Source organism: Hyperolius riggenbachi, chromosome 9 (assembly GCF_040937935.1).
Source record: "Hyperolius riggenbachi isolate aHypRig1 chromosome 9, aHypRig1.pri, whole genome shotgun sequence".
Taxonomy (NCBI): domain Eukaryota; kingdom Metazoa; phylum Chordata; class Amphibia; order Anura; family Hyperoliidae; genus Hyperolius; species Hyperolius riggenbachi.
In genome coordinates this window covers 150,150,741-150,175,026 of record NC_090654.1, presented here as the reverse complement: position 1 = coordinate 150,175,026, position 24,286 = coordinate 150,150,741, and the positions used below count along the sequence as shown (strand labels likewise).

Here is a 24,286-nt window from a genome sequence, read left to right as displayed (position 1 = left end):
TGTGAGGGAGTAGGCTGGTGTTGTACTTTGTTCTCTGGTTGAACTCGATGGACTTTTTTCAACCAAAATAACTATGTAACTATGTATAGAGGCAAAGGGGGCAATTGCCCCAGGGCCCCCGACCTCTGCAGGGGCCCCTGCGCTGCCATACTCCTCTCCCTTGGATTTGATGTCCATGCTGCCCTGCTCTTCCCTTCCCTGTGCTTTCCTCTCCTCTCCCTGCCTCCCTTCCATGTAGGATTTAGACAGGCACCCAAGGAATAACAATCAATAGAGGTAAGGGTATCCTACCTTGAGGTTGTCGCATTCAGGAATGCCAATTTTTCAGTAAAAGTATTAGTATAAATAAGTAACATTGTTATTGTGCACATCAGACAACGCGTTTTGCAGCAAAAAAAAAAAAAAACGCTTCATCAGGTCAAGTTCAAGTGCTTTAAAAGGAAAATTGACAGGAGCTCAGAAACCAAACTACATATAAAACATTACATTTTATACTTAGTAAAGAAAACCGAAACCCATTAGGAATAGCACCACTCAAGAATCAAAAATATGGTAGGAAAAATAGGTTGCCTTTCCTCTCCTTGAAATAGTGGGGTAACGCCCATGATACTAGTGGGGTCGTTTTGAGGGGGCTCCTCGTCAATCCAAACCATCCTGATGTTGATGCCACCATTATCGTACCTGGACTAAGTATCATCTATATTTATGTTACACTATGCACTTTATCTATTGGTCATTTCCACCATGTTGTTAATTGTTTAATAGACATTGTTATACACTACTACTGGATCTGGGGATACCCAGATTTGAATTTTTGTCGATATTGCACATTATTTCTTGATGTTTGATTGTTCACTTTATATTTATTTATTTATTGTATTTATAAAGCGCCAACATATTACGCAGCGCTGGACATTAGTTTAGGTTACAGATAATATTTAGGGGTGACATACAGCAAAATGAAAATACATGAATACAAGAAAGACCACAGTATGAGTACAAGGTAGGAGGGGAGCATGGAGATTAGGCAAGTTAGGTTCACTCAGATGCATAGCATGGGTTCACAGTAATGGAGGTGCATGATCAGGTAGGACACAAAAGGAGGAGGACCCTGCCCAAAGGCTTACAATCTAGAGGGAGAGGTAAGGACACGAAAGGTAGGGGACCAGAGTTCAGCTGTGGGTTTAGAGCACTTGTGAGGGGTAGTAGGCCAGAGTGAAAAGGTGAGTTTTGAGGGCTTTCTTGAAAATGTTGAAGGAGGGGGCTGCCCTAATGGGTGGAGGTAGGGAGTTCTATAGTGGTGGAGCAGCTCTTGAGAAGTCCTGGAGGCGTGCATGGGACTGGGTGATACGGGGGGCGGTTAGGCGAAGTTCATTGGAAGAGCGGAGTGAGCGGCTAGGTGTGTACCTCTGAGTAAGATCGGAAATGTAGATTGGACAGGTTTTGTGGACAGATTTGTAGGTCAGACACAGTATCTTGAATCTGATTCTGGACTGGATAGGAAGCCAGTGGAGGGATTCTAGGAGGGGATCTGCCATGGTGGAGCGATGGGAGCAGTGGATAATTCTGGCTGCCGCATTCATGATGGACTGCAGTGGGGCTGTCCTCCTCCAGTCCTTCTCCTGGGTCCATCTGTAAGTTTCTATTCTCTATATCTCTCTACGCTTCTTTCCTCGGAATTCTAGGGGGCATCCAAATATCGGCAGAGCTGTTGAGCGCTGCAGAGAAGGTGGCGACTCCACTCACATAGCACTTGGATGTCCCCTCGGGACCTTCCACTATGTAACTATGTAACTAAGTATCATGTTCCATGCACTGTGTACTCACTTCTAATGTATTGTACGTTACTGCTTGCGTTTTTTTCTGTACCATCACCGACCCTGTATGTGCCAAAAATAATTTCGGGTACAACCCCCGTTGTACTTGGCGAAATAAATGATTCTGATTCTGATTCTGGACTGCAGTGGGGCTGTTTGGGTCATAGGGAGACCAGACAGCAGGGCATTGCAGTAGTCAAGGCGGGAAATTATGAGGGCATGGATGAGGCGTTTGGTGGTGGCAGAGGTCAGGAAAGGGTGAATCTTACAGATGTTACGAAGGTGGAAGTTGCAGGACTTTGTGAGGTTTTGGATGTGGGGAGTGAAGGAGAGTGCGGAGTCCAGGGTGACACCCAGACAGCGGGCTTGAGAGGTAGGGCGAATGGTAGTGTGGTTAACGGTGACATGCACATCTGGGAGGTTCATGGATGGTTAAATTCAACACACACAAGCAATAGAACACAGCAGTACATGCATCCAGCTACATTTGAAATTGGTCAGCAGGTGCTCGTCAGCCAATCAGGATGCACTGTCATACACCCTTTACCTGCCATACCACATCTAGCAGCCATTAGCATTCAGGTGGGAGGCTTCAGTTGGACGCCATCGCAAGACTGCGTCGCTAGCAGGACCGCCCCGTGCAAGCATCCCTCCCACAGGGGTCCCTCCCTAACCGCTCACCTGTCTGCCATGTCCTAGAGCTGAAAGAAAACGTTTAAAAACACACGATTGGTTCACACGATGGCCAGGGGCCCTGGACCTCTCTCACTGGCCGGGGCCCCAAGGCCAACACGTGATACCTGGAGGGGAGTGCAGGTGGGCCTGGACCTCTCACACCCAGGTTCTGGACCTCTCACATCCAGAAAACCCACCAACACTGCCTCCATACTGAATGCTAAATTTAGTGTGTTTTTAGGTTCATGGATGGCCGGGGTGGGAAGATCATAAATTCTGTTTTGTCTAGATTTAGTTTCAGGAACCTAGCGGACATCCAGGAGGAGATGGCTGATAGGCAGGAGGATACCTTGTCCATGTTAGTGGTGGATATGTCAGGGGTGTGGAGGTAGATCTGGGTATCATCTGCATACAGATGATAGTTAAAACCCATGGAGGAGATAACCTTGCCAATGGAGGATGTGTATAGGGTAAACAGTAGGGGGCCAAGGACCGAACCTTGGGGGACTCCCACCGAGAGGTGGTTGGGGGTGGACGAGAACTCATTGAAGGCGGTCGTGAAGGAGCGGTTGGAGAGGTAGGATGAAAGGCAGGACAGGGCGAGATCGTGAATGCCCATGGACTGGAGGGACTGGAAGAGTAGGGGATGATCTACTGTGTCAAAAGCTGCTGAAAGGTCAAGGAGGAGGAGAATGGAGTATTTACCTTCAGCTTTAGCTAAGGCAAGGTCGTTGACCACTTTGGTGAGAGCAGTTTCGGTTGAGTGGGCAGGCCGAAATCCAGATTGCAGTGGGTCTAGCAGTGAGTTGGCATTGAGGTACTGGGTCAGGCGTTTGTGAACCAGACGCTCAAAGAGTTTTGAGGCAAAGGGGTGGAGGGAGATAGGACGGTAGTTGGAGGGTAGCGAGGGTCGAGGGAGGGTTTCTTGAGCAGGGGTAGTACAGTGGCCTGCTTGAAGTCTGAGGGGAAGGTGGCTGTGGATAGGGAGAGGTTGAACAGGGTAGTGAGGACTGGGGCCAATTCTGTGAAGTGAGGCTGGAGTAAATCAGAAGGGATGGGGTCAAGGGGGGAAGTAGTGGTATGGGAAGTCTGCAGTAGGTGGTTGACTTCCTTGGTGGTAGTAGGAGTGAAGGATGTGAGGGGAGGATAGGGTGGAGGAGGAGCTGGTTGGGAGGGGGTGGGAAGTGAAGATTGGAGATTGGATATTTCCTGCCGGATGGAGACAATTTTGTTGGTGAAGTAGGTGGCTAAATCTGTGGCAAAGAGGGAGGAAATGGAGGGTGGGGGGTGGGTTTAAGCAGGGAGTTGAAAGTGGCAAAAAGACGCCGGGGGTTGGAAGCTTGTGCTCCGATGAGTTTGGTAAAGTATTCCTGCTTTGCATGAGCAAGGGCAGTGTGGAATTGCAGCAGGTTGGTCTTGTACTGTAGGAATTCCTGGTTAAAGGGGCACTTAAGTCAAACAAAAAAAATGAGTTTTACTCACCTGGGGCTTCCAATAGCCCCCTGCAGCTGTCCGGTGCCCTCGCCGTCTCCCTCCGCTCCTCCTGGCCCCGCCGGCAGCCACTTCCTGTTTCGGTGACAGGAGCTGACAGGCTGGGGACGCGAGTGATTCTTCGCGTTCCCAGACACATTAGCACCCTCTATACTGCTATATGGTATATGATATATGCTATAGCAGCATAGATGGCGCTATTGTGGCCAGGAACGCGAAGAATCACTCACGTCCCCATCCTGTCAGCTCCTGTCACCGAAACAGGAAGTGGCTGCTGGCGGGGCCAGGAGGATCGGAGGGAGACGGCGAGGGCACCGGACAGCTGCAGAGGGCTATTGGAAGCCCCAGGTGAGTAAAACTCATTTTTTTTTGTTTGACTTAAGTGTCCCTTTAAGTCTAGTTTTCCTCCATATAGATACTTAGAAGTGAAATGAAGTTTATTGGATTTACAGAAAGTGCGCAATAATTGTTTAAATAAAATTAGGCAGGTGTCATTTTATTGATCCCAAAACCTTTAGAACTAATTATTGGAACTAAAATTGGCTTGGTAAGCTCAGTGACCCCTGACCTACATACACAGGTGAATCCAATTATTTGAAAGAGTATTGAAGGGGATCAAATAGAGAAAGCTGTCTCAGAGATTTCAGCTGTCTGTTTCCACAGTTAAGAACATATTGAGGAAATGGAAGACCACAGACTCAGTTCAAGTTTGGCTTGAAGTGGCAGACCAATAAAAATCTCAGATAGACAGAAGCGACGAATGATGAGAACAGTCAGAGTAAACCCACAGACCAGCACCAAAGACCTACAACATCATCTTGCTGCAGATGGAGTCACTGTGCATCGTTCAACCATTCGGCGCACTTTACACAAGGAGATGCTGTATGCGAGAGTGATGCAGGGGAAGCCTTTTCTCCACCCACAGCACAAACAGAGCCGCTTGAGTTGTGCTAAAGCAAATTTGGACAAGCCAGTTTAATTTTGGAATAAGGTGCTGTGGACTGATAAAACGAAAATTTAGTTATTTGGGCATAACAAGGGGCGTTATGCATGGAGGAAAAATAACACAGTATTCCAAGAAAAACACCTGCTACCTACAGTAAAATGTGGTGTGGTTCCATCATGCTGTGGGGCTGTGTGGCCACTGCAGGGACTGGGAATCTTGTCATAGTTGAAGGACGCATGGATTCCACTCAGTATCAGCAGATTCTGAAGACCAATGTCCAGGAATCAGTGACAAAGCAAAAGCTGTGCCGGGGTTGGATCTTTCAACAAGACAACGACTTTAAACACTGCTCAAAATCCACTAGGGCATTCATGCAGAGGAACAAATACAACGTTCTGGAATGGCCATCTCAGTCCCCAGACCTGAATATAATTGAAAATCTGTGGTGTGAGTTAAAGAGAGCTGTCCATGCTAGGAAGCTATCAAACCTGAATGAACTAGAGATGTTTTGTAAAGAGGAATGGCCCAAAATACCTTCAGCCAGAATCCAGACTCTCATTGGAACCTACAGGATGTATTTAAAAGGCTGTAATTTCTGCAAAAGGAGGATCTACTAAATATTGATTTCATTTCTTTTTTGTTGTGCCCAAATTTATGCATCTGCCTAATTGTGTTTAAACAATTATTGCACACTTTCTGTAAATCCAATAAACTTAATTTCACTTTTCAAATATCACTGTGTGTCTCTCCTATTTGATGTATTTAAAGGGACTCCGAGCTCAGAGTAAAAATAAAATTTGAACTTACCCGAGGCTTTCTCCATCCCAGCCCTGGTCGGGACGTCCCACGCGGGCCTCCTGGCTCTTCTCCCGGCGGCTGTCCGCATAGCGCGGACAGGCCGGTCCCCCGGGCGACACTGGCCCGGGGGACAGCACGTGACAGCACGGCGCATGTGCGATTAAACCGCGCATGCGCTGTGCTGTCACGCCGGCCGCCAACATGACGCGCGGCGGCCGGCGTGTGACGTCATTCGTGACGTATACGGAAGGAGAAGGCCCGACACTCGCCAGTGTCGCCCGGGGGACCGGCCTGTACTTGCTATGCGGACAGCCGCCGGGAGAAGAGCCAGGAGGCCGGCGTGGGACGTCCCGACCAGGGCTGGGATGGAGAAAGCCCCGAGTAAGTTCAAATTTTATTTTTACTCTGAGCTCGGAGTCACTTTAACTGACATTTTTTATCGTAACAACCAACGATTTATACAGGAAAATCATGACGATTAACAAGGTTGCCCATACTTTCTTATCCCACTGTATACAATCACATCATATGCCCCAGGGGCCTGACTTACTCATCCTCCTCCATATTTTTAGTATTTTATAATATTTGGGGGTACTGAACCTAATCACCCCAGTCTCATAATGCCATATCCCAATGTTTTCACATCCATGTCTTATTTTTATATATAATTTTTTAAAACCAGAGTTTGAATTTTTCTATTTATCTTTATTGTTCTAAGCCTTTAACATCACATTCCTGTCCACACACCTCAGAATTACTCAGGCAGTACAGCTATCTAAACTTGTCACTGTGATGTTGCGCTCAGTCTCTGATATCCTTATTCTCTTTTAATGCCGGCTGCTGACTATATATGAAGGACAAGTCTCAGATAATTTTCAACCAGGTTAGCCACGCCAGACTGCCATACACAGGCAATCCAAATTGAATGACCTTAAAAATAAAAACACAGTGAGAGGTATGCTCTCATAGTGAGTAATGCCTCCACAGTTCACCCTTGTGCAAAACACACACTGTGCAAGAGAATAACTACCACCATGAGTGAATGGATTGACACAGCCCCCCTTTCATGCCCTGCTCACCGGATAAATTCTTTCAACTTTTCATAACATTCTCAACGTCATTCTCCAGCATTTATAAAGACCATGTACTGTAACTCTCAAAGTGTAAAACCGTTTTAATATGCGCCCAAATGGCCCCAAATAAAAACTGTGTACATACAGTAGGTATACTTGAACAATTGCATATAACAATACCGCTCCACTTCGGTCCTGGTCACCTCTCACATGTCCCGGTTTGGCAGTACTAAGAAGTTGGTTTGCGTGCATCCTCCAGGCTCTGCCCTACAGGTTTCGTCACGTGATTTGTGATTTATCAGGGGCTGGCCGGCCCACTCACCTGCGTCCTGTCCCAACGGCTGTCAGTGCTTGACATGCGCAGTAGCGCAAAGCACTGACACAGGGACAGATGCAGGGACACTTGTATTTTATTATATAGGATATATATACATATTTTTTATATATTTTTTATATTACATAGTTATTACATAGTTATTTTGGTTGAAAAAAGACATACGTCCATCGAGTTCAACCAGAGAACAAAGTACAACACCAGCCTGCTCCCTCACATATCCCTGTTGATCCAGAGGAAGGCAAAAAAACGCTTACAAGGCATTGTCCAATTAGCCCCAAAAGGGAAAAAAATGCTTCCCGACTCCAGATGGCAATCAGATAAAATCCCTGGATCAACATCATTAGGTATTACCTAGTAATTGTAGCCATGGATGTCTTTCAACGCAAGGAAAGCATCTAAGCCCCCTTTAAATGCAGGTATAGAGTTTGCCATAACGACTTCCTGTGGCAATGCATTCCACGTTTTAGCCATTTATTTAGGAAAGGGTTCTTTACAGTAAGTTGTAAAGAACCCTTTCCTAAAGAAATGGCTAAAACGTTTTTCCTCCATGCGCAGATCATGTCCTCTAGTCCTTTGAGAAGGCCTAGGGAAAAAAAGCTAATCTGCCAAGCTATTATATTGCCCTCTTATGTATTTATACATGTTAATTAGATCCCCTCTAAGGCGTCTTTTCTCTAGACTAAATAAACCCAGTTTATCTAACCTTTCTTGGTGAGACCTTCCATCCCACGTATCGATTTTGTTGCTCGTCTCTGCACCTGCTCTAAAACTGCAATATCTTTTTTGTAATGTGGTGCCCAGAACTGAATTCCATATTCCAGATGTGGCCTTACTAGAGAGTTAAACAGGGGCAATATTATGCTAGCATCTCAAGTTTTTATTTCCCTTTTAATGCATCCCAAAATTTTGTTAGCTTTAGATGCAGTGGCTTGGCATTGAGTACGATTATTTAACTTGTTGTCGATGAGTAATCCTAAGTTCTTCTCCAAGTTTGATGTCCCCAACTGTATCCCATTTATTTTGTATGGTGCCAGACCATTGGTACGACCAAAATGCAGTTCCCTATCCATGCACACAGACTCTTCCACAGTCCCTGCCTCCTCAACTTTTGCACCAGACTTTTGTGGGGAACAGTGTCGAAGGCCTTTGCAAAGTCCAAGTATATCACATCTACAGCATTCCCAATATCCACATTAGCGTTCACTACCTCATAAAAGCCGAGCATGTTACTCAAACAGGACATGTCTTTAGTAAACCCATGTTGATGCTGAGAAATAAGATTATTTTCTACTATGAAGTCCTGTATAGTATCTCTTAGTAACCCCTCAAATAGTTTGCATACAACTGATGTTAAGCTTACAGGTCTATAATTTCCTGGATCTGATTTTTTGCCCTTCTTAAATAATGAGAAAACGTGGGCTGTACGCCAATCCACTGGGACTCTGCCAGTTGAACTAGAGTGGTTTATCTATAACTGAACTTAATTCCCTTAGGACCAGAAGATGCATGCTATCTGGGCCTTGTCTATTTTTAATTTATTTAGTCTTGCCTTCACTTCTTCCTGCATTAAGTATTTAATATTACAGTTGGAAGATAGAGACTCCTCTGCATCTGTAATTTCCAACTGTGCTGTTTCCTTTGTGAATACAGAAGCAAAGAAAGCATTTAATAACTCTGCCTTACCTTGGTCATCCACCATTAAGTTCCCACCCTCATCCTTTAGGAGTCCTATACAGTCAACCTTTCTTTTTTTAGAGTTGATGTACTTGTAAAACTTTTTTGAGTCAGATTTGATATCCCTAGCAATTTGATTTTCAGCTTCAATCTTTGCCAGCCTAATTTCTTTTTTACAATTTTTATTGCACTCCTTATAATTGCTTAGTGCAGCCTCGGTCCTCTCCTGTTTTAAGACCTTATAGGCATTCTTTTTCCTCTTAATTGTATCTCTATCTTTCTATTCATCCATATGTTTGGTCCTTGCTATCTATCCTAATAGCATATCACAGCTTTTTTAAAGGGAAGCTATACGCCATGTATATGGTTATGATCGACTATGGTTTTGTTATTATTTTTGCTATATATGTATTTTTTATATGTAATGTAATATATGTAATGTAATATATGTAATTTGGTTTCTGAGCTCCTGTCAATTTTCCTTTTAACCCTCCTCTTATGTTAGCTTTCTGTTACTATCCATGATGTTAACGGGTCGGTTTTGACCCGTGTCTTAAATCAGCCATAAAATACCCTCTGAACAAATATTTATCATCCAATTTGTTTCTTACCTCTTGGTTACCTTGTTAGGCTTCTTTATCCTTGAAAAGATTGGTTTTAATATTTTTGGTGTGACCCCTTTTTAACCTTTCTTTTGATAGCATACTTCTCATTTTCAAATTTAAAAAATGGTAAAATAAACCTAAATAGAATATTATAAGTAAATAAAAGGTTGTTATGTCACCAGAATGTTGCTGAGGAGTATTTGAACACATCTCTTAAATATTTTTTTATATTTATATTTTTATTTTAATAACATTAACTATAATAACATTGATGGTGTTAGGGTCAATTTTGACCCATATATATTTACTTCAAGAATATAGCCAAAAGTCTTTTTTTTTTACATAAAACATTCATAAACAATGAAAAGCAAGTAATAATACAAAATGTAGACTTGCAAGGTCAAACAAACACACAATCAAGCAAGGCAAACCAATAGAAATCAAGTACTAGTTTCAAAGCATCTTTGTGCAAGAACTTGCATGTGTTTGTGTGGGTGTTTTTAGATGCATGTGTGGCAAAAGCTGACACTTTTAGCATGTTCTTTGCAGATATATTTTTTACAGTGGAAGCATAATGTGTGTGTCTTTCTGTCCTTATTGCTGGGGCAGACCTGACATCTCTTTCTTTTAGAATCAGATGGCATCACTGGAGTTGTGGCTGTGCTGGTTGATGTTGTGGCAAGGCTAGATGATGATGAGGATGCTGGCACTGATTCTCTTTGTGTTGTTGATGGTGTGCTTGATGAACTCTGCATCTGTCTGATCATGGCTGCAGCGATTGGATCTCGAGACACCCGTTTCCTTTGCTCAATGTGGGCCTTGACAAGGGAACTTCCTAGCTCCTCGAGAAATATTCTCCGCTTGTTATTCTTTTTTGTGTTCCAACCTGGGTGGATGTGGGTCCATAACACAAATGCATTGTATGCAGACACATCTAGGATGTTATAAAGCACAACCATCGGCCATCCGCTGGTCATTCGCTGACAAGTATAGGTAGCAGTCAGCTTGTCCAGGTTGTCCACTCCCCCTTTGTTTTTATTGTAATCCAGGATAATTGTGGGCTTTTTGTCACTTCTTGATGACACAGCTGCATCTTTGTGAAAAGTGGACATACCGTATATACTCGCAAGCAAGCCGACCCGCATGTAAGCCCCCACTTTTACCCCAAAAAACAGGAAAAAATGATTGACCCTCATGTAAGCCGGGGGTAGGAAACGCTGGCCGCGTGATCCCCCCAGTATGTCCCAGTATAGCTAGTATAGTGCCCAGTATAGGTAGGTAGTGCTCAGTATAGCTAGTAAAATGCCCCAGTATAGCTAGTATAGTGCTCAGTATAGCTAGTATAGTGCTCAGTATAGCTAGTATAGTGCTCAGTATAGCTAGTATAGTGCTCAGTATAGCTAGTATAGTGCTCATTATAGCTAGTATAGTGCTCAGTATAGCTAGTATAGTGCTCAGTATAGCCAGTATAGTGCTCAGTATAGCCAGTATAGTGCTCAGTATAGCTAGTATAGTGCTCAGTATAGCTAGTATAGTGCTCAGTATAGCCAGTATAGTGCTCAGTATAGCTAGTATAGTGCTCAGTATAGCTAGTATAGTGCTCAGTATAGCTAGTGAAGTGCCCCAGTTTAGCTAGTATAGTGCCCCATTATAGCTAGTATAGTGCCCCATTATAGCTAGTATAGTGCCCCATTATAGCTAGTATAGTGCCCCATTATAGCTTGTATAGTGCCCCATTATAGCTTGTATAGTGCCCCAGTATAGCTTGTATAGTGCCCCATATAGCTAGCATAGTGCCCCATATAGCTAGTATAGTGCCCCATTATAGCTAGTATAGTGCCCCATTATAGCTAGTATAGTGCCCCATTATAGCTTGTATAGTGCCCCAGTATAGCTTGTATAGTGCCCCAGTATAGCTTGTATAGTGCCCCATATAGCTAGCATAGTGCCCCATATAGCTAGCATAGTGCCCCAGTATGGGTGGGTAGGTGGGTGGGTAGGTGCTGTCCCTCCCCGCTCCCCCGCGGCTGCCGCTGCTATTACCTTAGGCGGCGCCGCTTCCTCTATCCCCGTCCTCCTCCGGTAACTCATTCACAGCAGCGCGCCTCTCGCTGCTGTGATGACGAGGAAACCATAGAGAGCGGCTTCCTGTAGCGGCGATGCCGTTACTATGGGAACCGCTCTCTATGGTTTCCTGCGTCATCACAGCAGCGGGGGGCGCGCTGCTGTGAATGAGTTACTTACCGGAGGAGGACGGGGATAGAGGAAGCGGCGCCGCCTAAGGTAATAGCAGCGGCGGGGGGAGCGGGGAGCGGGGAGGGACAGCACCTATCCACCCATGACTCGCAAGCAAGCCGACCCCCCAACTTTTGGCCCACTTTTGGGGGGTCAAAATTCGGCTTGCTTGCGAGTATATACGGTAAGTATCACATTTTAATTTTTTGGGGACAATATGAAACAACAGTGGTGGTGTCTGTAAAAGCAAATTTTGAAGAAAGTGGAGCTCTGTTCTTCACTTGCAAAATTTCAGTGTGCAGCTCAGGTTTATTTTTTTTATTGTGCCTACCATGGTAAGTTTCCTCCTGAGAAGTTCTTGTCCAAGGTCATAGCTGGTAAAAAAATTGTCACATGTGATATTGTGACCCCGCAGTCCAGTAGTCATATCAAGGACTACACGGTGTCCTTCTTTTTTCTCAGGGATGCCACTTTCGGGTTTGCCGGTGTAAATCTGTAGGTTCCATGCATAGCTTGTTTTTGCATCACAGGCTGCCCAGATTTTTATGCCGTATTTGCCTGGCTTACTGGGCATATACTGCCGGAAGGGGCAATTTCCACGGAAAGGGATCAAACGTTCATCTACTGTTACCTGAGGCCCAGGGTAAAACATTAGTGGAAGGAGCTGAACCCATTTCTCCCAGACATCCCTTATGGGAGCAAGCTTGTCAGATTTTGCTCTAGTATCTCTGTTTTGGCACTTATTAGTGTTCTATAATCCTATATCATAACTGGGTCAGAATTGACCCTAACACCATAAACGTCATAATTTTGACCACAGTATTTTCTAATTTAGTGAAAAGGATTATTTTTCTATTACATTGTTTAAATAGAGGTTCCTGACAAAGTAAAAAAATATTGATGCAATAAACAAATTTATGTGATACTTATAGACATTCAAAACCTGAAAACGGGTCGGTTCTGACCCTAACATAAGAGGAGGGTTAAGGCACTTGAACTTGACCTGATGAAGCATTTATTTGCCGCGAAACGTGTTGTCTGTTGTGCACAATAAAAATTGTTATACTTTTTATTGAAAAATTGACATTCTTGAATGCGACAACCTCAAGGTAGGATACCCTTACCTCTATTATTGATTGGGCGCCTCCTACATTCCCCTAATCTATATGAGTAACCCCTGAGGAGGAGTATACTTAGTCGTTGAACTCCCAGTTTGAGAGGTAAAGCCACTACTTTTTCTGGAGCAGCGACCACCACATCCTCTCACAAAGGCAGAGTGGGGATGGTACTTCTCCACATGCTTGTATGAGTGGTTGCATCCTCTGCAACCCACCTTTGTGAGTATTTTTGAATACTACATACTATTTCTCCTCCATATCAATGGTATTACACTATATTGGGCTCCCGGTATCTCTGTGTCTTTTTGTCATTTTTCTAAGCGTATCAATGATTATGGTTGGGGAGGTCTTATGCTAGGTACACATGATGAAATTTTCTGACAGATTTACAGGCAGATAGACTATTTCTAGCATGTACAATTTGATTTCTGATCGATTTTCCAAATGATTTTCCATAGAAATGAACAGAAAATCAATTGGAAAATTGATCGGAAATCAGATCAGACATAGTCGATGTGACAGTAAATCTGTCAGAAAATTGCATCGTGTGTACCTAACATTAGGATCTGACTGTAGATAATAAAATTGAGTATAATAGTCCTTAGATGCATTAGCAATGTCTTTGGGGTTAAGAATTATTTCTTTAGAGAATCAGAATCCGCATCAGAATCCTTTTATTTCTCCAAGCATGACTGGGTCATGCCCGGAATTGGTTTTAGCAACAAAACAGGCTCAAAAATTGGCGATTAACATTGATTGACAGTGACACGGACATTAAGAAGATATGTTACAGCAGCATCAGCAAAAGACAGTGAGAAAAGGATAGTGCAAGAGAAAGATAGAGACATTTCCAAGGAAGCAATAACAGTGCAAAAAAAAATAAAGTTAAGTAACAACGAAGGACAAACGGGCAGTCTTTAACCTTCTTGCCGGTTATCCCGAGCTCAGCATTTTGCTAGCTGCGTGCATATTCCGATCGCTGCCGCTCGCCGCCGATTCGCCGCTGCCCGCCGCGCTGCCCCACCCTCCAGACCCCTTGCGCAGCCTGGCCAATCAGTGCCAGGCAGCGCTGAGGGGTGGATCGGGATTCCCTCTGACGTCCCGACGTCCAGGACGTCGGTGACGTCATCCCGCCCGGGAAGCCCAGCAGGAAATCCCATTCTGAACGGGATTTCCTGCTTACTCTGATCGCCGAAGGCGATCGGAGTGGGTAGGGGGATGCCGCTTGTCAGCGGCTATCATGTAGCGAGCCCTGGGCTCGCTACATGATTTAAAAAAAATAAATTAAAAAGTGCTGCGCTATCCCCTTGCCGTAAGAATTGGAATGGCAAGGGGGTTCAAAAATAACACTCTCAGTAACATGGGCTCAGCAACTAAAAAGGTACATCTTTATGGGAGGCCCTAGGGACTTAGTTGGAGTTTAAGAGTCTCACCGCTGTGGGGAAGAAAAGTGTCTCTGTGTCTCATTGTCTTGTTGTGGACAGCACGAAACCTCCGGCCCGATGGAAACCGCGTAAAGAAATGATGACCTGGATGTGATGGATCATTGGCAATCTTCTTCACTCTGGACCTCAACCTGGAGTTGTAAATCACCTCCAGTGGGGGGAGGGGCTTCACAATTATTTTCTCTGCTGTTCTGATGACCCTCTGTAATTTGTATCTGTCACTGGCAGAAGCACCAGTGTACCAGATGAGGATGGAGGAGCAGAGGACGGACTCGATAGTGGCAGAGTAAAAGGACTTTAGAAGTTCTTCTGGGCCATTATGCCGAACTTTTTTAATTGACGCAGGAAGAAAAGCCTCTGCTGGGCCTTCTTTTGGGTTGAGACAGTGTTCATCTTCCAGTTCAGGTCATCTGAGATTGTTGCGCCCAGGAGGCGAACACTGGATACTCTTTCAACTTCAGACCCATCTATGTAGATCGGACGGGGTGTGGTGCTTTGCCTTCTGAAGTGAATGAGCTTCTCAACAGTTTTGGTAGTGTTGAGAACCAGCTTGTTCTCCCTGCACCAGTGGCAGATCCTGATCACCTCCTGCCGGTAGGCCTGCTCGTCGTTCTTGTTTATGAGGCCAACAATGGTGGTATCTTCAGAAACAAGAAAGCAGTAGTCCCTCTCTTTTATGTCATAAATATCAATTATTGTCCAGAACGACAGCAGTACCTTAGAAAAAGTTTTATTGAGCAACAATCAAGATTAAAAACAATGAAGATCCCCAGGCCTATCCCCATCCATGAACTCCATAGTTGATGATAAACAGTTTAATACCGAGTCTGTTCAGCTTTCTTAGTTCTCAAAATCATTAGCACATTGCTCCAATAATATGCGGCCCACCAAAAATAATGAATAATCATCACAAATGAGGTGGGTCGCTGGGTCAATGTTGCTTCTGATCAGAAAAAAATAATAATAAACAATCATGAAAATCACCAGAAGCATAAATTCATATAATGTACTGGTATGTAAATGTGCAAATACAATATTAAAGGGACTCCGAGCTCTGATTAAAAATAAAATTTGAACTTACCCGGGGCTTTCTCCATCCCAGCCCTGGTCGGGACGTCCCACGCCGGCCTCCTGGCTCTTCTCCCGGCGGCTGTCCGCATAGCGCGGACAGGCCGGGCCCCCGGGCGACACTGGCGAGTGTCGGGGCTTCTTCTTCCTCATACGTCACGAATGACGTCACACGCCGGCCGCCGCGCGTCATGACGGCGGCCGGCGTGACAGCACGGCGCATGCGCGGTTTAATCGCGCATGCGCCGTGCTGTCACGCCGGCCGCCGTCATGACGCGCGGCGGCCGGCGTGTGACGTCATTCGTGACGTATGAGGAAGAAGAAGCCCCGACACTCGCCAGTGTCGCCCGGGGGCCCGGCCTGTCCGCGCTATGCGGACAGCCGCCGGGAGAAGAGCCAGGAGGCCGGCGTGGGACGTCCCGACCAGGGCTGGGATGGAGAAAGCCCCGGGTAAGTTCAAATTTTATTTTTAATCAGAGCTCGGAGTCCCTTTAACAAAATAAGGTGCTAGTGCTACTCCATAAATAAGAGGTATATTTACCACAAATATGTGGTGCAATGAATCCCAAGAAAATAAGGTGCTAATGCAAAGATTCAAGATCCAGTATAGGACTGCATTAAAAATGAGCAAAGAAGGAAGAGGTGTAGCCCGTGAAAAAAAGAGGAAAAGAAACCAACATCCAAAGAACCAGAGAAAAAGATTAGAGTCCGCAGTGATAAAGACCATACCAGAATATGAGAAAGAGTCAGTATACCAGTAAATAAGAAAGCAACGCAGAGCTTACCAGAGTAAAGGGAGATGGACGGGGCTGTGAGGGTCAACGATCCTACCGGTTACGCCGAAGCTACCTCAGCGAGCATCCCTGAGGTAGCGTCGGCGTAACCGGTAGGATCGTTGACCCCCACGGGTCAGATGGTCTGTGATGTACTCCAGGCAGATGTTGATTGCGTCGTCAGTGGATCTATTCGCTCTGTATGCAAATTGAAACAGGTCCAGTTGGTGCAGTGTCCTCAAGAAAAGATAGGACCACTTTCTCAAAGATCTTCATGACAACGGATGTGAGGGTCACTGGTCTGAAATTATTAATTATTAATTTCACAGTGAGCGCAGCCTTCCTCTTCCAGCGGCATCCTCGCGGTGGTGCAGGAAAAAGCGTGCACTGGCTTTTCTGTTAGGTGGGCGTGCGCAGCTACCCACCGTTCTTATGCACCGCGCCGGTGGCGCTAGCCAATCAGGGCAGTGCAAGAATTAAAGGTACAGAGTGTCCTATTCCGCACTCTCTTGCTGCGGACAGGGCCGGATTGTACTCTTTATCGCCCAAGGCCACTGTCACCTGCTGCCCCCCTTCAGTATGGGTAGCGGGATGACCCCTTCCCTCTACTATAGGTAGCCAGGTGACACCCCCCCCATTTCCCTCCGGTATAGGTAGCCAGGTGACACCCTTAATTCCCCCTTTTCTCACCCCCCTTTCAGTATAGGTAGTTAGCTTGCCTTCACACCACAGCAGCCATCAGTGTCACTCATTTCTCCACTCGTCTCCAGTGCAGAAGCTTCCTTTTCCTTTCTGTCTCAAATGCTGCCCAAATCCATAGCTGCCGGCCACAATGCAAACGTGCACAGAGAGCAAGGTAGCTGCTGCACAGGCGGCTAGCAGCAGAGTACCGCTGTCAGGTGCTCGCCTGATCTCCCTGCATTGCAACATTTGCAAGCTTGCAAATGTTGCACCAATTTAGCCTGCTGCTTTGGTGCCCTTGCTTCTTTGGTGCCCTAGGCCATGGCCTAGGCGGCCTTGGCCTAAATCCGGCCCTGGCTGCGGATCATGGGTATTGTAGTCCTGGTGGGTGTGGGTGGGTCCTGAGTGTATGGAGGGTTATTTAAAGGGCTGGCTCACAAGAGTACTTCTCCCGTGATAGCGTTAGCTGCCTTGTGCAACACCGCTGGGTGTGTTATTCTTACTGTGGATTTCTGTGTATGACCTTGCTTGCCTACTGACCTTGTTATTGAATTGCTGCCTGGACCGACCTTGGGACCCTTATTGACCTTCCTTTTGCCCCATTCTTTAATACCGTTTATCCGATCTTCCGTGTATGACCTCTGGCTTGATATTGGATTGTCTGTGTCTGTGTGATTCTGCACAGTGCTATTCTGTTCTCCTGTTGCCGATTCAGACTGTCTGATTACCGCTTGTACCTGTCTAGTGTATTGTATATTCTAGTGGCTGTATTGGTTCCTCTTTCTTGCTCCCTTCAGTTTCTATACCTTTCGCATATCAAGGCCTGGGTGTAACCTGGTGTTGGGACATGCCGCACAAGGTGAAGACTGCGGAGGAGATTGGGGCATAGGAACTGAAATAAGACAGTGGATCCAGAAGGCCTCACCGTGGGTTTTATCAACAGTTGCACATTTTATTTAAAAACTACAATGGCTGAAAATTAAGAAATAATGAATATTGTATTTTTGTTACCTATTATTCCCATTAAAATACATATAAAATAAAATAATTCTTAGCAAAATGTACGACCCAAAGAAAGCCCAATTTGAGGTGAATCCCCCCCCTCCCCCCCCCACAAGATGTAGATCGTTTATGTGTGAAAAATAGTGATAAAGTTATTGGCAAATTAATGTGAGGAACACTGAAAGGTTAAAATAGCTCTGGTACGTAAGGGGAAAACCCCTTAGTGGTGAACTGGTTAAGGCAAAATTCTGCTTTATATAGCATTTTAGTAAGGAGGCTTTTTCATCCCTTTCAGCTCCTTACCCACTTCTAGGCATTTTCGTTCACCATGAGCTTGCTGGGCAGTCTGTATAACAGATATAAATTGAAAATGCGTTAATTACTGTCAACAGTGGCATAGCAATAGGGGATGCAGAGGTTGCAACCACCCTTTTGCCAGAGGGGCCCTGAGGGGCCCTCCCTCAAACGCAGTATTAGCTCTCTTTTGGTCCTCTGCTGTCAATAATAACTTCTATACAGTGCTGCCCATAATTATTCATACCCCTAGCAAATTTTGACTTAAATTTACTTTTATTCAACCAGCAAGTAATTTTTAGATGCAAAATGGCATAGGTGTCTCCCAAAAGATAAAAAGACGACATACAAGAGGCATTATTGTGGGGAAAAAACACATTTCTCAGCTTTTATTTACATTTGAGCAAAAAGTGTCCAGTCCAAAATTATTCATACCCTTCACAAACTGTCACAGTCTGTGGGAAAATCCAAAGTTCTATACCATTTCAAATAGCCCAAGCTGTACTAAAGCATCCTAATCACCCTGATTAATTGGGAACAATTGTTTTAATATTCAGCAGGTGAAAAACAGCAACTTTCTGCAGTTGGTTTGTGGACAGTCATGGCTAAGACAAAGGAGCTCAGTGAGGACCTGTGGCTGCGCATGGTGGCTGCTCACATATCAGGAAAGGGCTACAAGGTCATTTCTACATGTTTTAAATGTTTTCAAGTTCCAGTGGCTACATTGCAAAGTATTATTAAAAAATACAAAATGTTCCGCTCTGTGGAAAACTACTGAGGATGTGGTCGTAAGCCAAAAGTGACACCTGTGCTGGCCAGGAGGATAGTGAGGTGAAAAATAATCCAAGGATCACCACCAAGGCGAGTCTGGTGACTCTGGGCTCTGCTAATGGTAATGTCTCAAGGCAGACCATCCAACAGACACTGCTGGGTTCCATGGATGCAGACCAAGGAGGATGCCACTTCTCCAGATAAGGCACACAAAAGCTATCTTGGGCTTTGCAAATGTTCATCTGGACAAAGAAGAATACTTCTGGTCTTCTGTGTTATGGTCAGATGAAACAAAAATTAAATTGTTTGGTCACAATGATGTTTCCTTCATTTGGTGTAAAAAAGGAGAAGCCTTCAACTCAAAGAACACCATCCCCACTGTCAAACATCGTGGTGGAAACCTAATGCTTTGGGTGTGTTTTTTAGCCAAAGGACCAGGAATCCTAATCACAGTAAACAGCACCATGAAAAAAGAGCAATACATGAGGATTCTCAATGACAACATCAGGCAGTCTGTAGAGGAAATTGGCCTTGGGCACCAGTGGACATTTCAGCATGACAATGACCCAAATACATAGCAAAAGAGGTGAGGAATTGGTTAGCAGATAACAACATTAATGTTTTGGAGTGGTCCAGCCAGAATCCTGACTTGAATCCATTTGAGAATCTGTGGAGGGAGCAAAGATCAGGGTGATGGCAAGAAGACCCTCCAACCTGAAAGATTTGGAGCTCATTGCTAAAGATGAATGGGCAAAAATACCTGTGGAGACATGAAAAAAGCCGGTCTGCAATTATAGGAAGCGTTGATTGCTGTATTAGCCAATAAAGCTTTTCTATTGATTATTGAGAGGGGTATGAATGATTTTGGACTGGACACTTTTTGCTCAAATGTAAATAAAAGCTGAGATTTTTTTTTTGTCCACAATAATGCCTCTTGTACATCGTCTTATTTTCTTTTGGGAAACACGTATGTCATTTCCCGTCAAAAAATTACTTGCTGGTTGAATAAAAGTAACTTTAAGTCAAAATTTGCCAGTGGTATGAATAATTATGGGCAGCACTGTAGATGCTTTGAACAGTAGTAATCATTAACAAACTGTTCCCCAACCAGTGGCGTAGCTAAAAAAATGATAGGGCCCCATAGCAAAATTTTCATGGGGCCCTCAGAACTAGGCACTCTTGAGCAATGCCACCTCCCCCTACCCTATGGATATGAGTTCATTGGCCAATTTACACTCCTGTGCAATGTACACTGAGTATAGTCCTTGGGCTAAGTCAGAGGGTGGAGAAGCAAAGGCAAGTTAATAGTGAGCACATCAAGTACATCCTGGGCCCCCTTTGTTCCTGGGCCCCATAGCAGTTGCTATGGCTGCTATGGCTATTGCTACACCCCTGTCCCAATCCCCTTCTTGCACCTCTGACACTGTGGTTGTCTTTGGCATGTTTTGGTGAGCTGTATCAATTGTTATGTATAGAGTGCTTGGGGGCCCAGTGTAAAACTTGCATTGGGGCCCATGGCACTATAGCTACGCCACTGAATGTCAATAAGCTGAATCAGTGGTTTAATTATAGAAAATAATGTCCAAAAGCCAGCATGGCAGGCCAGATTGCAAATCAGCAACTCAAATCATGAAATGTTGGTTCAAAAAAGTTAGGGCTAGTTCACACCGGGGTGCTTTTGGGGAAGGTTCCAGCACTTTGCTGATCGCTGGTGATCAAAGGGCTTTGGCAAATGTATCCCTATGGGATCATTCTTACTGCAGCATTTGCAACTTGCATACTTTGTAAACAAGCTGACTGCAGCATTTTGGCTGCGATCATGATGTGATTCTTGTTCTCTTGAATGGAAATCGCAATCGCAGAAAAATAACCCCAAAATTTGCACTGAAAAAACAAAAACTCTAAGTGATTGCAATTGCGTTTTGCAATCAGGGTGTGAACCAGGCCTTACTGGCAAAGAAAATGCTGGCTATTTGATACTAAATGCTCATTCCAAGGCTCAGTCATTCAAATAGCAGTCACCAGACTTGCTAAAGTATTAGGGTGCGAACACACTAGGCAGTGCGTGAAAGTATGCGTTTTGCTGCATATGCTTTTGGGCTTTTTCATTGCATTTGCATTTTGCGTTTTTTTTCTGCACATGCATTTTCCTGTGTTTTGCGTGTGTTTGAATGCGTTTGCAGTTCACAAGTATAAATCACATATGCATTTTTTATGCATTTAATATGCATTTTGTGCTAATCACTAGAAAGTGAACAGGAAACGGAAATACTTGGTTTAAAAAAAAAAGCATAAAAAATGTGCTAAAATGCAATACCTCTGCAACACTGTTGACATTCCTTATGTGCGTTTTAGATACGTTTTGGAAAAATATGTCCGGTGTCTTAAAAAACGCATATTGCAGAACACAAACATGCATTTTTCCATGCGGCCCATTAACTTGCATGATGTGCGTTTTCCGCAACGCTAGTGTTTCTGCCTAGTGTGTTCCTAACCTGAAGAGCAATTCAAGAATGAAGCAGTCAGCATATTTCAAAGTTCATCAAAGTTCATCAGGTAATTAACACATTTCTTACGTGTGTCTCTTTTAGGAAGAGCTCTGTTTCTTTATTTCACACCCATCCATGAAAGGCTCAAGCCTTGGTGCACACATAACAGAGCGTGAAAGGTGAACGTGTTCTGTCATGTACATTTTTTTGTGTGTGCGTTTTTGCTGCATTTTTACTGCGTTTGCATTAAAGTTTTTCCCCCCAGATACATTTTTAAAGCGTTTTGCGTGCATTTTTTATGCATTTGCATTTCGCATATACAAAACACATGCGGTTTGAATGCATTTTTCAATTGCTTTGTATGCTAATCATTAGGAAGACAACAGGAAGCGGAAATACACCACAATTTTTTTTACAAAAAATGCATATAAAAACGCATGAGAATGCGTACCATTGCATTCCCATTGACTTTCATCATGTGCGTTTTTTATGCGTTTTTGCATATTATGCAACAAAACCAGCATTTTTAAAAACGTACGCATATAAAACGCATATGCGTTTTTTATATGCGTTTTTTTCTTGCGGCCCTTAGACTTCCATTAGCAGCAAAAACGCATAGGGCTTGATTCACAAAGCGGTGATAACTCAGTTATCACGCGGAAAATTCGCGCGAGTTGCTTCTTATCATGCCTAAAGTGAGTTTAGGCGTGATAAGGAGCTTTTCACTGGCGTGCAAACACTTTGCACCGCTTTGTGAATCAAGCCCATAGTTTTCCACAACGCTAGCATTTCTGCTAAGTGTGCACCTAGCCTCAAGGAACACACTAGGCAGAATCACATATGTGTTTTCCATACCACATAGATGAAAACTCATATGCGATTCTGCCTAGTGTGTTCCTACCCTGAGCATTTTGTCAATGCATACTTGGCAGAAAATACAAATAATGGACCCTCCTCCGCTCCTCCTTAAAGAGGATCTGTAACGTCAAAAGATCCCCCGGGGGGTACTCACCTCGGGTGGGGGAAGCCTCCGGATCCTAATGAGGCTTCCCACGCTGTCCTCTGTCCCTCAGGGGTCTCGCTGCAGCCCTCCGTGAAAGATGACGTCAATATTTACCTTCCCGGCTCCCGCGCAGGCGCTCTGACGGCTGTCGGCTCCGAACTACACGGAAATACCCGATCGCCGTCGGGTCTGCTCTACTGCGCAGGCGCAAGTTTCCGTCGCCTGCGCAGTAGAGCAGACCCGACTGAGATCGGGTATTTCCGTGTAGTTCGGAGCTGAAAGCAGCCACAGCGCCCCCGCTGGAGCCAGCAAAGGTAAATATTGAACTGACAGTCGGGTCTGTCGCCGGCTGTTCGGAGGGCTGCAGCGAGACGCCCGTGGGACAGAGGATGGCGTGGGAAGCCTCATTAGGATCCGGAGGCTTCCCCCACCCGAGGTGAGTAACCCCCAGGGGATGTTTTTGATGTTACAGAGTCTCTTTAAGTCTTCATGTGCCGATAAGTATTGTATATCTTTTATACCAAGATTGTTGCCACTGCTTTTTAAGAAGTTTAATAAAGAAGTTGAATAAAGATGTGGATTTTTGTATGAAGAAGATGGTGTGTTGCTCCTGGAATCTGTTTCTCTTTGAATGAAGAAAATACAAATAAACCCCACTGGAACTTATGTGAATTTCCGGCCGGGGCTTATATATATTTGTCACCAGTTTCCGTTTTTCCATAACAGTGGACTAATGGGAAGCTGTAGTGGGAAATTTAAATATTCCAATGCCAGTGTACTCCTGCAGAGTACACAGCTGTAACTGCAAACTACAAATAAAAATTACATCTTTCTCTGTTTTATAGGTGAACATCAGATGGACCTTCTGGATTACGTAGCAGCTAAATTCCATGAAGAATGTGGCATTTTTAAACTGCTGGTAAATACTAATTATAGCATACATTTTGGGTGTATTTATTCAAGTATTTAGTCTGCTAAAACATGAATGTACGGAATGTAATTGTGTATGTATTGTTAAATACAAAAATTACAGTTTACTACAAAACAATCATTGTCCACTCAAAACTGTAGTTGCAGAGGAGGGAAGTTATTAAGTTACTCAGAGTGTTTAGTCGTTCAGTGGCATTGTCAGTTGAAAAAGTGTGATAGTGAGCTTCTTAAGGCCCATTCACAAGGCATACAAACGTCTCTCAAAACAGGCAACAATGACAGTTTGTGCAACAATTGCAGACAAGCCCTAACACGAGAGATCAAACCGTCCGATCACTCACAACTTTTGAAGTGCAAACTGTCTTGCAATTGTGTGTATGAATGTCTTAAAAACGGACAGTTTGTGGACACTGGACAGCAGTCAGCAGACTTAGAAGCAGACAAGGAATGACCCCTTTAGAAGTCCGTGACAAACTGCTTCCATTGTGAGATTACTCCATATGTTGTCGTGTGTGTACAATTGTTGCTGGTGCGAATGGGTGCTCAAAACCGCATGCTGCAGTCTTGTTTCTTAGTTCCTGCCTTGCAACTAAAGACATTTGTATGCCGTGTATGTACACTTACACAATTTTTGTTTAATTATATAACACTCTTCTTACAGGCATGCAGATAACATTGCATCATGTAAGTGTAACACACATACACACACACTTCTATTTAGCCAAATACGTTTGCACTTACAAGGAATTTGACTTTGCATACAATACAATAAAAGTACAGACAGTATAGAAATCAAGGACAGAATGTGAGTTAAAATTAATAGGAAAAAAAACGGGGTGAAGCATTCATATTCCCATTCTGTGCAATAATGTTCTCAAGTCCAAGCAGTTTCAGAATTAGTGTTGTTCAGCATTAAGCAGGGCCAAGGCCGGTTCTCTCATGAAGCAAGGCATCAGGTGTAGAGATTTTAGGGGCAGCCTTTTTGTACTGTGTGTCTGTCTACTCACAAAAAAGGTCAAATTCTGGACCTTATATTCCATACTGCATAGGGTCCAAGCGTC

The 24,286-nt window shown here is 44.4% G+C and overlaps 1 protein-coding gene across 1 annotated transcript in view; it reads left to right on the top strand.

The window, feature by feature from the left end:
• DMC1 (DNA meiotic recombinase 1) overlaps positions 1-24,286 on the top strand; it is a 561,673-nt gene that overhangs the window by 83,156 nt on the left and 454,231 nt on the right. Inside the window, exon 3 of the mRNA XM_068254934.1 lies at positions 23,141-23,214. Within this exon, the coding sequence (XP_068111035.1) occupies positions 23,141-23,214 (74 nt within the window). The remainder of the gene's footprint in view (positions 1-23,140; positions 23,215-24,286) is intronic.